General features: G+C 45.4%; 1 protein-coding gene across 12 annotated transcripts in view; it reads right to left on the minus strand.

Moving 5' to 3' along the window:
- Nucleotides 1-2,265: 2,265 nt before the first annotated feature.
- foxp4 (forkhead box P4) overlaps nucleotides 2,266-12,396 on the minus strand; it is a 159,900-nt gene continuing 149,769 nt past the window's right edge. For all 12 annotated transcript variants that reach the window (XM_029149810.3, XM_029149808.3, XM_029149807.3 and 9 more), the window contains 6 exons: nucleotides 11,945-12,021; nucleotides 11,750-11,851; nucleotides 9,422-9,543; nucleotides 8,714-8,780; nucleotides 7,645-7,817; nucleotides 2,266-7,553 (listed from right to left, as the gene is read on the minus strand). In XM_029149810.3, the coding sequence (XP_029005643.1) occupies nucleotides 7,406-7,553; nucleotides 7,645-7,817; nucleotides 8,714-8,780; nucleotides 9,422-9,543; nucleotides 11,750-11,851; nucleotides 11,945-12,021 (689 nt within the window). In that variant the 3' untranslated portion in view covers nucleotides 2,266-7,405. The remainder of the gene's footprint in view (nucleotides 7,554-7,644; nucleotides 7,818-8,713; nucleotides 8,781-9,421; nucleotides 9,544-11,749; nucleotides 11,852-11,944; nucleotides 12,022-12,396) is intronic.

A 12,396-nucleotide genomic window follows, 5' to 3' on the forward strand; every position in this document is an offset into this window, starting at 1 on the left:
GTCAAAGCATCCTCTGACAACACACTGTCAACATCGTGTGCTACTTGTTCAAAAATGTAACGTGATTATCTCATAAAAAATCCCATAAACTTAATAATCGAAGTCTGTTTAATAATATTAAACAGACTTGATTAGAAAGTGTCAAACATTCACTTAATGTGACGGATTTCTGTTTTATATTTGGTTAAATGAAATATGTGCTGATTGGAAACACTTTTAAAATTTCAGTCAAGCTTAATATTCAGAAATTAGGATGTTTTTGAAGTATGCTGCCAATATTCATCCTTCCAATGTGCTTCACAGCAGCAGTACTTCACCCTCCTACACTGAGGTTAGGTCTGTTTAGAATCCTTCTACTTGGCTCTATTTATAAGACAGGGAGTTAACGCTCTACAGGGTCAATTTGACCCAAAACATGAGCATCATTAGGCATTCTAGCAAATTAGGCCAAATCGAGTTATCAAAGCATACATGTACCTGTAAGTTGCTATTGTGGGCGAAAATTGCAGGTTTGAGTTGCAGAAAAAACAGCGAGGGAGAGAGAGTCTCAGCTCATTGGACAGAGTAAGCAGATCCATGTGCACGCGTGCGGCGGCGGATACACAACACGTTGTGTTGTTCTGTTTGGAGGACGGCCCACGCCTTCAGCCACAGACACGGGGGGAGAGACGGGGGGGACTCGGTGACACACGGAGCGAGATGTCTTCATTCGGTGACTCATAGGGTCTGTCTGGACCCCAGTGCTCTGCAAGCTGCTGGGACCGGTGCGTCCTCTCCCGTGGACAGGACGGCTGCACGCGCACAAACAGGACGAGGACATCACAATTAGACGCTCCAGCGTGCGCCCCCAACACTGACTCCGTCCAGATGAGCATTGAGAAGCGTATGCCGAGTGCAGCTGACGCCAAACGCCGCTCTGCCGCGCCAAGAACAACCTCTTTGTGAGTCGCTCTGCACCCTGGCTCACCTTGTACAAGTACATGGTACTAGGTTTCTACTTAGTATTCAGGGTGTGTGCGTGCCAGCGAGTGTGTGCTTCCCCGTGTGTGTTTGTGTGCGCCCGGGCTTAGGATGGGGTCTCTACCAAACCCAAATGTCACAGGGATTTAAGCGTCAAGAGTGAGTTTCCTCCCAGCTGACTCAGGCAGAAGTTCACTAAAAGCACAAGATTAAACAAAGTTCCTACTTTCCAAAAAAACATCCAGCCAGTTTCCATCTTTTGTGCCCGTGGCAACGCATGTACGATGCAGCGCTCAGGTTTAAAGATGAGCTTTAGGGCATGAGCCAAACCTGTGAGGGGGAAGACGCAGGCGAAGGAAAAGGAAATATTAAGACGGAGAGTGAATAAAAAGTACACACGGGTCACAAAACTAGTTCCCACCCTGTGCAGGGTGTGTTTTATAAGGCTAATAAGAGCTCAGCCACCTGTGGGGTGTTGCTCCCTGCATCACGCGGAGCCCGGGTCCTTGACTCGCTGTCTGTTCTGCCCTCTGGCCCACCCTGTTGGTCGGACCCTGTCAGTGGACCTGGTGCTGTTTGTGGCAGGCTTGTGTTTGTGGGATGCTGCTTGTTTTGTCCGGTTTGTTTACTCCTCCTAGTGGCCACTTCCTGCATCACAAGGCACGGATGACCCCTGAGAGGAGGCCGATACTAGTGACAAATGTGCCGCAGGTAATCTGGGACTGCTTTTATCATAACAAAAGATGAATGATTTGAGTGCTTAAAAATTAAGTTTTTTCTACAATTCAAAGGTTTTAAAACTACCTATTTTCTCAATTGCCCAAGATTTCGACGTTTGTCGAATTAGCGCTTGTTATTTCAAACCAACCCGTCCTAATAAAAACGTTCAGTAAAGGCTCAGAATGACTCAACAGGTTGGTCGGAGAAAATGAGCTTGAATTTAAAAAGAAAAAACACTCTCATTCATTGTTACCAGCGGTTGCCATGATTCGTGTGCTGTAATTATAGCGGTTAGCGAGAGCAGGAAGAGAGTCTGCCAGAGGTCACGCTGGAAGCAGAGCCGGCAGCACGGCGCGAGTCTGTTTATGCTCCACGGAGCCTTATCTGCTTATGGTGCAGAGCAAATGCATCACAGAGGAGCAATTTCAATTACAAGCAAAGAAATGACGGCTAACAACAAAGCACGTGCGCGCTGCCATGGTCGTTGTGTTATTGTAGAGTTACAAATGCTACTAGTTCTGCTGTGTGACGCTGCGAATCTGTATCCACTACCACTGCAGAGGAAGCAACAAGGACACAGAATGAGACAGTGTAATAAGTATTTTATTGCATTTTATAATGCCATTGTCAATAATTAGTACAGATTACATGCAACTAGACCTACTGTACAGTTTTTTATTGTCTGCATGGACAGACACAAGAAGATTCAGGTTACAAATACACAGATATATGTGTGTGTTTTTATACAGCATGAAGGAAAGGGCAGTGACTGGCATTACATGGCTACCCGGGGTGAAGGGTCAGAGGGCTGGGCTCCACTGTGTGTCTGAAGCAACGGCCCAGTCCCTGTCCCCGCCTCTTCCTCGGGTCACACTTTCAAATAACAAGAAACGCAACAAAAACCAAAGGATAAAGACATAAACGAGTAAACTGAAACTAAGAAACAATACAGAGTCACTGCTGAAAATGTACACACATTCCTAAGGTTTAACCAGAGGAGCGCTGAAGTGGTAGTTCCATCATGACCATGAGCACGGTCATGGTTGTCTACTTTATAATACCGTCAGGCAAGAGTCCCCTCCCCACCCCTCACATGACACCTCAGAACTGTCCAATCACGCGCCAGGATGTGACCTCCCTGCATCCTTTGAGTCTGTCGCCAGCTGTAAGGATTCATGCTGGTCCTTCGACACCATCATGCGAATGTAAAGCACAGCAGATGACAGCTGTCGGTAAAGGTGATCAGTGAAGTCGATGGAGAGTTTTGGAAGTAGCTTGTGTTTCGTTTGGTTACGTCTGCGGCATTGGTTCGGGTACAGTTTGGTTACAGTTCAGGAGTTTGGACTAAGCAATGTTTGCCTGCAATGCCTTTGGTCGTCAGAAGATGAGCTGCATCTCTGATCCATTCCACATTTTGGTACTGAGACGATGCAAAAGAAGGAACGTTAAAAATGCAGCGGTGCCAGACTTTGTTCTGCCACCGCCAGACTGGGAGACGAGGTTTGTGACTGGTCACCATCGGCCAGGTGGGACTCAGTGACACCCCCACAGTGCCTGCAGATGATTGACAGCTCTGCGGGTCAGGGTTCAGCACAGAAAAGACGGGGCTCAGGGGTCAGAGGAGGGGTCATGTGGAGCAGGGACACATATTGGCACCCAAAAGGACCAACAGCAATACCTTTCATTTTTTAAAGCAACAGAGGGGCTACATATTCTGACATTTTTTCCTCTTTCTCTCTTTTTCTTTGTGGAGGTTTTGGTCCTGTCTTTGAGAAAAAGTCCTTCTGAGGTATCAAGACATAATGAAGTAACTTTTTGTTTGTTTTCCATTAGTTTTTTTTTCTTTCCTTAAAAATGCATAAATGCAGTACAGAGACAAAAAGTATCAAAATAGACCTAGCTAAGATAAATATACAAACAGGTGTTACCTAAACCACTGATCTAACCTTTATTCTTTTAACTTTTTTAGAGATAATACACTTGAAAAAATCAGCGTCCCAGACGTTTTATGAAGAACTGAAAAGGTGGAAAGAAACAAAAAACAAAAGCAAAACTATTAAACCAAGATACCTGCTGCACTTAATATGATAAATACATATACTTTAGCATTAGCAGTACAGTATAGGAATCAGAGCTGAAAGCTTTACAATAGCTAAACAGGTGCAGGAATACAAACGAAACAGAAGGAAACCCAAAAAAAAAAAACTAAGAAGAAGAAACTCAATGGACAGAATAGGAAAGAATGCCCTGGAGAGATAGGTCAAGCGTTAATATACAAGAATATATCATGTTATGCCAAGCTGGAGAAAGAACAGAAGTGTTACATGGCGACCTGTGAACAATCTACATCTTTATAAAACAGCTTTGTTAACAGGTGTACCTTAAAGCACGAGTCAGAGATCATCTATGTACTGTGTGCAGCAGTTCCTCTACGTTTGGATATTACCTCAGCGCCTCTGTGTGTGTGTGTGTGTGTGTTTTGGTGAAAGGGTTGCTGCTGTGTGTGGGTCTTTGGATAAATGGATGGTCAGAGCCTCTGCTTGCACTAACCCGTAGCCCTGCTTCCGCGCCGTCTGGATTTCTATATTCACTGTATGTGTGTGTCACACTGATATATTTTGCCCGTCATCACCCCTGACAACCAGCACATACTGTAGCCACTAACGACCAATCTCCCACCGGCCGAGTGCAGGCGCGCGTTCAAACGCACGCAGGACAGAGCGTCCACGTAGCTGAGGGCGAAGCACGCAGCTGATACCGTATACAGTGACTGCTTCACAACACGCGTGGAGACGCAGAGAGTGCTTTAGATGCGATTTGACGAGAGGTAGTCATTTTTAATTCCGTGGAAAGTGAAAGTCTCTACGTTTTGGAGCTCAAGCAGATGTGTTAGGGAGGTCGGATCTAAATAGCTTCTCGTTGTTGGTCATACAGTTAGTGTAACACAAATTTGGCATTCGTTAGTATCGTTGAGGAGGAATGGAGGGAAAAATACTTAAGACAGGTCAGTCTTCCATTGGCTATGTGTGGAACCGTTTTAAAAGGAGGTAGTGTTATTTTTGGTTTTTATCTGCCACTTTGTTCTTGGTTCAATCGATCAGTCAGTGTGACAGGAAACAGTCCTGTTTGAACACAAAGTCGTCATTAAATAAGCAGAAACTGTCCGAAGTGCAAGAGTTGTTTGACAGAAAGAAGAAAAATATGAACCGAACTTTAAATTAGATGATGTTCCTTGGTTGTTTTCCTCTTCCATTGGTAGATTTTCATTGTTTTTGTTGTTCCCTCTTGATCTTAATACTCATTTACTCACCCCTGACCAAAGATGTGACATTTGTTACTTCATTACAGTATGTCCCCTTCCTGTGAACACTAAACGTAAGTCAGGAAGGGAAGGTGGTTTCCCAGATGGATGAAGTCCGTTTTATGTGACAGCACCAGTACAACATCTTAGAATCCAGGTGTTTCCACAGAGCCTAATGTTGTGGTTTGTGTTTCAGCTCCCTTTTTTGGTGGTATCTCAGGTTGTAAAGTTTCCAAAAGCCTCACAACACAGTTGAGCCTGAGCACAGGAGACAGAGACAGAGCGGGTTTCACCTCTAAGTGCTTTTCTTGTCTTTCGTTTGCGCGTTTCGAGGAACTGTGCGAGGTTCGTTACTCATTTTTGGCCTCATATTTAACGTGAGTCACTCGTAACCAGTTATCATGTAAAAGCTTTGACAGTTTGCTTCACACACTTTGGTTTTTCGGAATGGTCAGCACTGTAAGTTATGTTTCACTTCAACACAGCGGTAATATGAACACAGTAAGAAGAATTTAAACTCTGGTTTGCTGTCTTTTGGGTCAGTTCTTCAAGAAAAAGAAAAGCAAACTAAAAATGACAAATAAAAAAACTACAGGGTTTTTGGTTTTCTACATATTTCTTTGGTTACCTGTAACAAAAATAAAATGGGAATAAGATAATAGAATAAAGTAAAGTTCAATTTGGCATGGCACTGTAGAGAAAACTAATGTTTTTATGCTCACAGAAAGCAAAAGCAAAAAGAAAAAAAAGTCTCACGTGCTTTTTCCTTTAACACAAACTCACACAGTGAATTGCTGATCGCTTCTACACAGTAACTATTACAACCATTGAGCTTTGAATCAAAGCTGAGCAGAGTCGCCGCATTTGGTGTCCCACAGAAAGTATCCCCCCTTATTTCTTTATCAATTTGGACACAGTTCTAGGCGGAACCCTTGTGGGATGAGGTATTCTCTGACTGCAGTAATAATATATATATTTATATATATATTTTAAAGCATTACTGATATTTTGAAACTAAATACACAACCAAAATCAAGTGAATGAGAAAAAAAGTAAAACAAACAAAGAGCTGTTAAATAATCTGTCTGGATAATGGCAACTTTAAGTGCTATTTCCATATTTCTTGTCTGCTACACTTAGGACAGAAAAGGAGGAGTGGGGGCAGGAGTCTGGGTCAGGTATTACAAGTTGGGACAATACTGCGCTTTTTTTTTCTTGCCAATACTTACTTGGAATGGTGTGAACAACCAGAGAAAATCAAATTACAACACAAAAACGAAACCAGCATCCTTAAAAAAAGGTACGTCGAAACAGAACGCCACTGTGGGAATATCGATCCTCAAAAGAAACAATGATAATAACAGCAAATAAAAAAAGAGAAATGACAAAAGCTACCACACATTTTTTCTTGTTATATTCCATAATCAACAGTTTTCATCTTAAGTCACAATATTTCTCTGCTTCCCCTCTTTTCCTGTCAGTCTCAAAGTGTTCCGAGCTCCATCAGTCCATCGGAGGATGGAGAGGAGGAGAAGGACAGCACCAAACGGTCCTATTCCTGCAGTCTGTCTGGGAGAGGTGGAAAAGGGATAGAGGTGGGCAAAAATGTCTTCTTTTTTTACTCACTCAGAAGCAAAGTGTTCAAACGACGTCTGAGACTAAGTGTCTTTCTGGGGGCAGAGGTTTGGACAGGGACTCTGTCGGGTCAGCCTCGCTGTGGCCTCGCACACAGACACGGAGGCAGAAGTGTGGGAGGTAATCTTTGAAAGCGCTCTTCTGTCCTTCACTCTTTCCTTCCCATCTGGAAGCCCAACAGTTTCATTTCAATCAGAGGAAATGAAAAAGCAAGTGATTGACTAAACGGGGAGTAAGGAGAGGTATACTGCACAGCCCCTGGTGACTGCTCCAACTCTATATACACATGATTCCGTGTGCCTTTGTTTTCAACACACATCCGCCCTCGTGTGTCCTCAGCCGACGACTAGCCGTGCACCCGAGACAGAGTGCAGAGTTGGGACGAGGAGGAGAGCGCGTGTCCGTGCCTCGAGGGGTCTCTACACAGAGGCCGATGTTGATCAGGGAGGATGGTGACGCGTGGTGAACGGTTGTGTGTTTGTGTGAGTGTATATGCATTAAGTGGTGTTACACCTCTGAGCCAAGTGTTGGAAAAGAAACACATGGAGGTAAAAGCAGTGCTCCACAGTCTGGTTTTTGCGTCTAGAAGTAACGGAGGTCATCTAACCCTGTTTGGAGTTTTTCAATGTCTTCCTTGGTTGCTTGCATTTTCTTAAAAACAATAACAACGAAAAAAAGCATTCTCTTTTTTCACTCTTCTCTTGTTAAGTGTACTGTATCTATCGTTTCCTCTCACACTGACGGGAGGGCTCGCTGTGTCCCGCCCCTCTGCTCGGCGTTGGATGCGTCCTACTCCAGCTCCTCGGTGGGAAGATCCTCCTCCAGGTCGCGCTCGTCGCTCGGCAGCGGCAGGCTGTGTGTGACGCCGGCCAGCAGGGACACGGGCCGACTGTCCTCCTCCAGCTCAGTGGGCTCCTCCTTCACATGCACGGGGTGGCTGCGAGGCAGAGCGGGCACATGTTAGCCACTCCCTGCAGCAGGACTTGCTAAACGGGTACGAGTACGCTCATTACAGAGGCCCGGGGTACCTGTACTGCTGAGGGCTGAGCGTGGGGCTGCAGCTGCCGTTGCTGTTGACCTGCTCCACGGTGGAGCTGACATCATCGTGGCCCACGTGCAGCATGTTGAGGCTGGCCGCAGACGGAGGGGTCACCAAGGAGGGGCTGTTTAGCAGGGACAGACTGCTCTCTGCCAGAGCGGCCTAAACACACACACACACACACACACACACACACACACACACACACACACACACACACACACACACACACACACACACACAAACATCACATTAGAACAAAATAGTGAGAGAACAAGAATGGCTGACAAGTACTTATCCTGAGAGCTCCTCCATATGGAGTACATTCACGTAAACTAACTTGCCTGTGAACTTGAGGCACCACTAGGGGGCACTTATACACAGTACTTGTTCCCGTCAAGGCTCGTGCTTATAAGTTTACGTCTGTGTCATTGATTCACATTAAAGTGAACAACACTGCTAAGACAGACTAAACACACACAAGCACAGTGACACGACAACAGTGTCTGTCACACAGTAAATGCTCCAGGTTGAACGCCAGCTGAGCGTCTGTACCTCCCCTCTCACACAGGAAGCCGACAAACGCATGGGGAATTGTCACCAGCTCAGAGACGAGCTTTCTGGGACAGGCGATAATTTTACGCACTAACCTTAATTGACAACTACTTGACGCTATAAATCATCCCAACCATACAATTATGTGTCTGTGTGAGTCTTCAGTGCGAACAGGAGTGTAGGGATGAGTGTAAAGCGTGCGTGCGTGTGTGCGTGTGTGTGTGTGTGTGTGTGTGTGTGTGTGTGCGTGTGTGAGTAAGGGGAAGTGGGAGGTGAGAGCGTGTGCTGGTGTGGGAGCAGGAGGGAGGAAGTGGTGTGAACATCGTTAGGGCATCTGCTAATTGTAAGAGGGAATTGATATTAGTGCCCTTGATTGCGATTGGTTGCTGTGTGTGTGTGTGTGTGTGTGTGTGTGTGTGTGTGTGTGTGTGTGTGTGTGTGTGTGTGTGTGTGTGTGTTAGAGGGCAAAGTAGAGAGGATATTTTCTTTTTTCATTTCCTTACCTGATAGCTGGCGTTTAGGGATCCAAAGCCCAGGCCTGAAATCATGTTTTTCACCAGAGTGGGACTTCTGTGCGCAAGTGCAAAAAGAGAGAGAGAGAGAACCACAGATTGAGTGCACATGTGATAAGATGTCACCTTTGCCAAGCTACTCTGACAAATCTCACAAATATGTTTATTAGGAGTAAAAACATACACACACTGTAAACAGATGCTAAAACACACGTGATATCCGGTGTGCAGGTGTGTGTGTGTGTGTGTGTGTGTGTGTGTGTGTGTGTGTGTGTGTGTGTGTGTGTGTGTGTGTGTGTGTGTGTGTGTGTGTGTGTGTGTGTATCCCTGGTTTCTCTGGTGGTTGCAGAGAACATCTGTTTACATACGCTAACAAGTTTTTTTCCTCTCCTGCTTCTCACACAGCTGCTTACTAATGGTGTTGACAAACAGGGAGAAACACACACACAGTACGTTCATACACAATGAGCTAGAAAGTCCTGATATTTCTCATGTGCTTGCTGAGTCGGCCTCTCTGTAATAATAGGGGTCTGTGTGGGCAATCATAGTGCCAGCACCCATAAACTCACACTCACATCAAGCTCAAACGTGCACGAGGACAGCGAACGTGTGTGTGTGTGTGTGTGTGTGTGTGTGTGTGTGTGTGTGTGTGTGTGTGTGTGTGTGTGTGTGTGTGTGTGTGTGTGTGTGTGCTCCTACCCGGTCATCTTTGGTGGTCTCCTCTTTTGGTATTCGACTTCATCCACAGTCCACACGGCCCCCTTCACGTTTTCAACGCGAACAAAACACTTGTGCAGACTCAGGTTGTGGCGCACAGCATTCTGGGAGAAGAGGGAGGAAAAACAGAGGAGGAGAGTGAGAATTAAGACATAGACGATGAAACAAATCTTCAAGATGCCTATTTTGTTTCATTCAGGATTTCTAATTACACACACACACACACACACACACACACACACACACACACACACACACACACACACACACACACACACACACACACACAATACTCCATGTACTGTACAGTCCTAATGCAGGGCAGCGGTTCTCCAGTACCATTATTTTGTCTTAGAATTTTCCTAATCAGTCATCATCAGCATACACTCACACACACACACTTCCACAGGCACTCAGACAGGCAGCCAGGCACACCGCTATCTTTGTCTCGCCCCCCAGGGACAGGCCTCCCTTTTCATCTGCTATTTGTAGTTTGTTCATGCCCAATTTCATTACCAATTTTAATTCGTCTATAATTAAATCCTGCATATTCTCTCTGACACGCTGTTCTAAGCCGAGAGGGAGGGACAGGCCAGGCATGCATCACTCCTCTCCGTAATTACACACGCAGATACGCACGCACACACACACACACGTAATTACACAAGCCATAATCAGCGGAGGAACCCTTTCTCCCCTGCATCCCCTCAACCCCCGAGCCGTGATGCTAAGTTTTGTAAATGAGTCTGACCCCAATCTCCGCCCGCCACCCTGACTGAGTGCAAACACACACACACACACACACACACACACGCACGCACGCACGCACGCACGCACGCACGCATGCACGCACGCACGCACGCACGCACGCACGGTGCTATTGGAGCGCTATTTGCATTCGTCTCCGTGATGAAAGCCTAATTCTCCCAGTTAAAACATTAGCAGTCATTTACAGTGGGTCACAGCACATGTGCCACTCATCGCCAGTCCCTCCAGCTGAGAGGGGGTTGGATGCTAGAAGTACGAATTTTGGAGGAAGAAAAGAGGCTAAAATCTTTTACATTTATTGGCGAAAATGGAGGTGTTATGATGTATATATTGTAAATGTTTGATGCTTTTCTGCTGCGTGCCTGGTGCAAGGGAAGGACTGATCCCATATGTATCCAAACAATTATAAGATATGTATTATCAGGTAAGGTGATTAATAGTTATACAATTATTAATGGGAAAAAAGTGATAATGATCTTAGCTAAATGTAGTTAATGTAATAAAATGGTCCCTGCATCTATATTTTTGTGCATTTCACTTTTTTGCGTTTGATTTCTCCTCTCTCACTTGCCCCCTTTCTCAGTCCCTCTGTTGCACTGATCAATGACACTGCTGCCTTCCTCATGAAATATAACAGCTTATTAAAGGACATACATCTCCACGGCCCTATTTGACTCACCAAGCTGCTAAATAAATACATAAGGCCATGCCGAGCTATATTTAAAGGTCTGAGAGGCCAGCGGCACAGGAAGCAGACACCAGACATTAATAGTTAAAATTCATAAAAGTCAGATGAGGAGGTAAAGATATTCCTGGCTGCCCCGTCTCTTAACCCTCTACCCCTCCATCATCGGCGCATCCCTCCCTCCTTGGTTTAGGGCTATTAGCACAAAGCTACGGGTCTCTCCTCCCTCCTCCTCCTCCAATCTCTTCCTTTCCCCCCTATTCTCTCGCTTTCCCTGCCTCTGCCTGAGCTGACACTCAAATTAGTGTGAGGTTTCTCCAGAAATGGGTCAGCACCTACAATGGTTGGATCAGGCCAGGTGTGTGTGTGTGTGTGTGTGTGTGTGTGTGTGTGTGTGTGTGTGTGTGTGTGTGTGTGTGTGTGTGTGTGTGTGTGTGTCTGTGTGTGTGTGTGTGTGTGTGTTAGAGGAAAAGAACATTCAGTGTGTGATCATGAGCAGTGTGTGTGTGCACCAGCTTTGTATGTGCCTTCCTCTAATGAGGCTAGATGAGGCTGTGCTGAGCTAAGTGGGGCTGGCTCTTCAGGTGCCATGTTGGAGGTGAGAGAATAGTTTAGGACTGAGAGCGAGAGAAAGAATAAAAGACAGAGTAAGAGAGAAGAGGAGAATGAGAGAAGTTGGAAAGTGTTTCACTAAGGACAGAAACAGTCAGTAGCTGTCAAATCAGATGAATCTTTAGGAGGGGGGAAAAGTCGGTGGTTGCGTTACTGAACTTCTTCATTTTGAAAATGAGTGCTTGATTTTGGCCTTCACATGTTTGTGTGTTTATAAAGGCAAGGCACGAGGAAGGCGTCTGTACCTTCCATGTGGCTGTGTTTCTCCTGAAATAGGCAAACTTTCGTGTAAACCAGTTGTAGATCTCGTTGAGGGTCAGCTGCCTCTCTGGGGACTCCAGGATGGCCTGAGGACAGGAAGTGACAGGACAGAAGTTAGACGGGAACACGGACGCGGGCGGAGGAGAGAGCACAGAGCGACTCATCAGAGCTGGACTCACGTGACGTATAAGAGACGCGTAGGTAAAGGGAGGCCTGACATCAGCATTCTTGTAGAACTCACAGTTCTGGGCCAGCTCTAAAAAAAAACAGATACTATGAATTTAAAGTATTTGTGATTCATAAAGACAAACAAAATTAACTGCATAAATTAAATACTTTTAAAATATAAGCTAAAATGCTTGACTTCATATTTCCTGTATGTTAGAACAGGAAGTGCAGCAAAGTGTGTTCTTGAAAGTATTCTTAATTCTTTTACATTTTTTTCCAATCTTTTGCTGCAGTAATGCCAAGAAATGAACATGAATAAACTAGAAAGAATGTGTTAAGCCAATCTGACGCAGTGTGTCTGGTTGTCTGAGCTGAGCACCAGCTGCTTCTTTCACAGATGTGAATGACAGCCTGCTGTTCGATGCTCATTGCACATGAAAAGAGAAGCGACGACCACAGGAAA

This window comes from Betta splendens, chromosome 5 (assembly GCF_900634795.4).
Source record: "Betta splendens chromosome 5, fBetSpl5.4, whole genome shotgun sequence".
NCBI classification, from domain to species: Eukaryota; Metazoa; Chordata; class Actinopteri; order Anabantiformes; family Osphronemidae; genus Betta; species Betta splendens.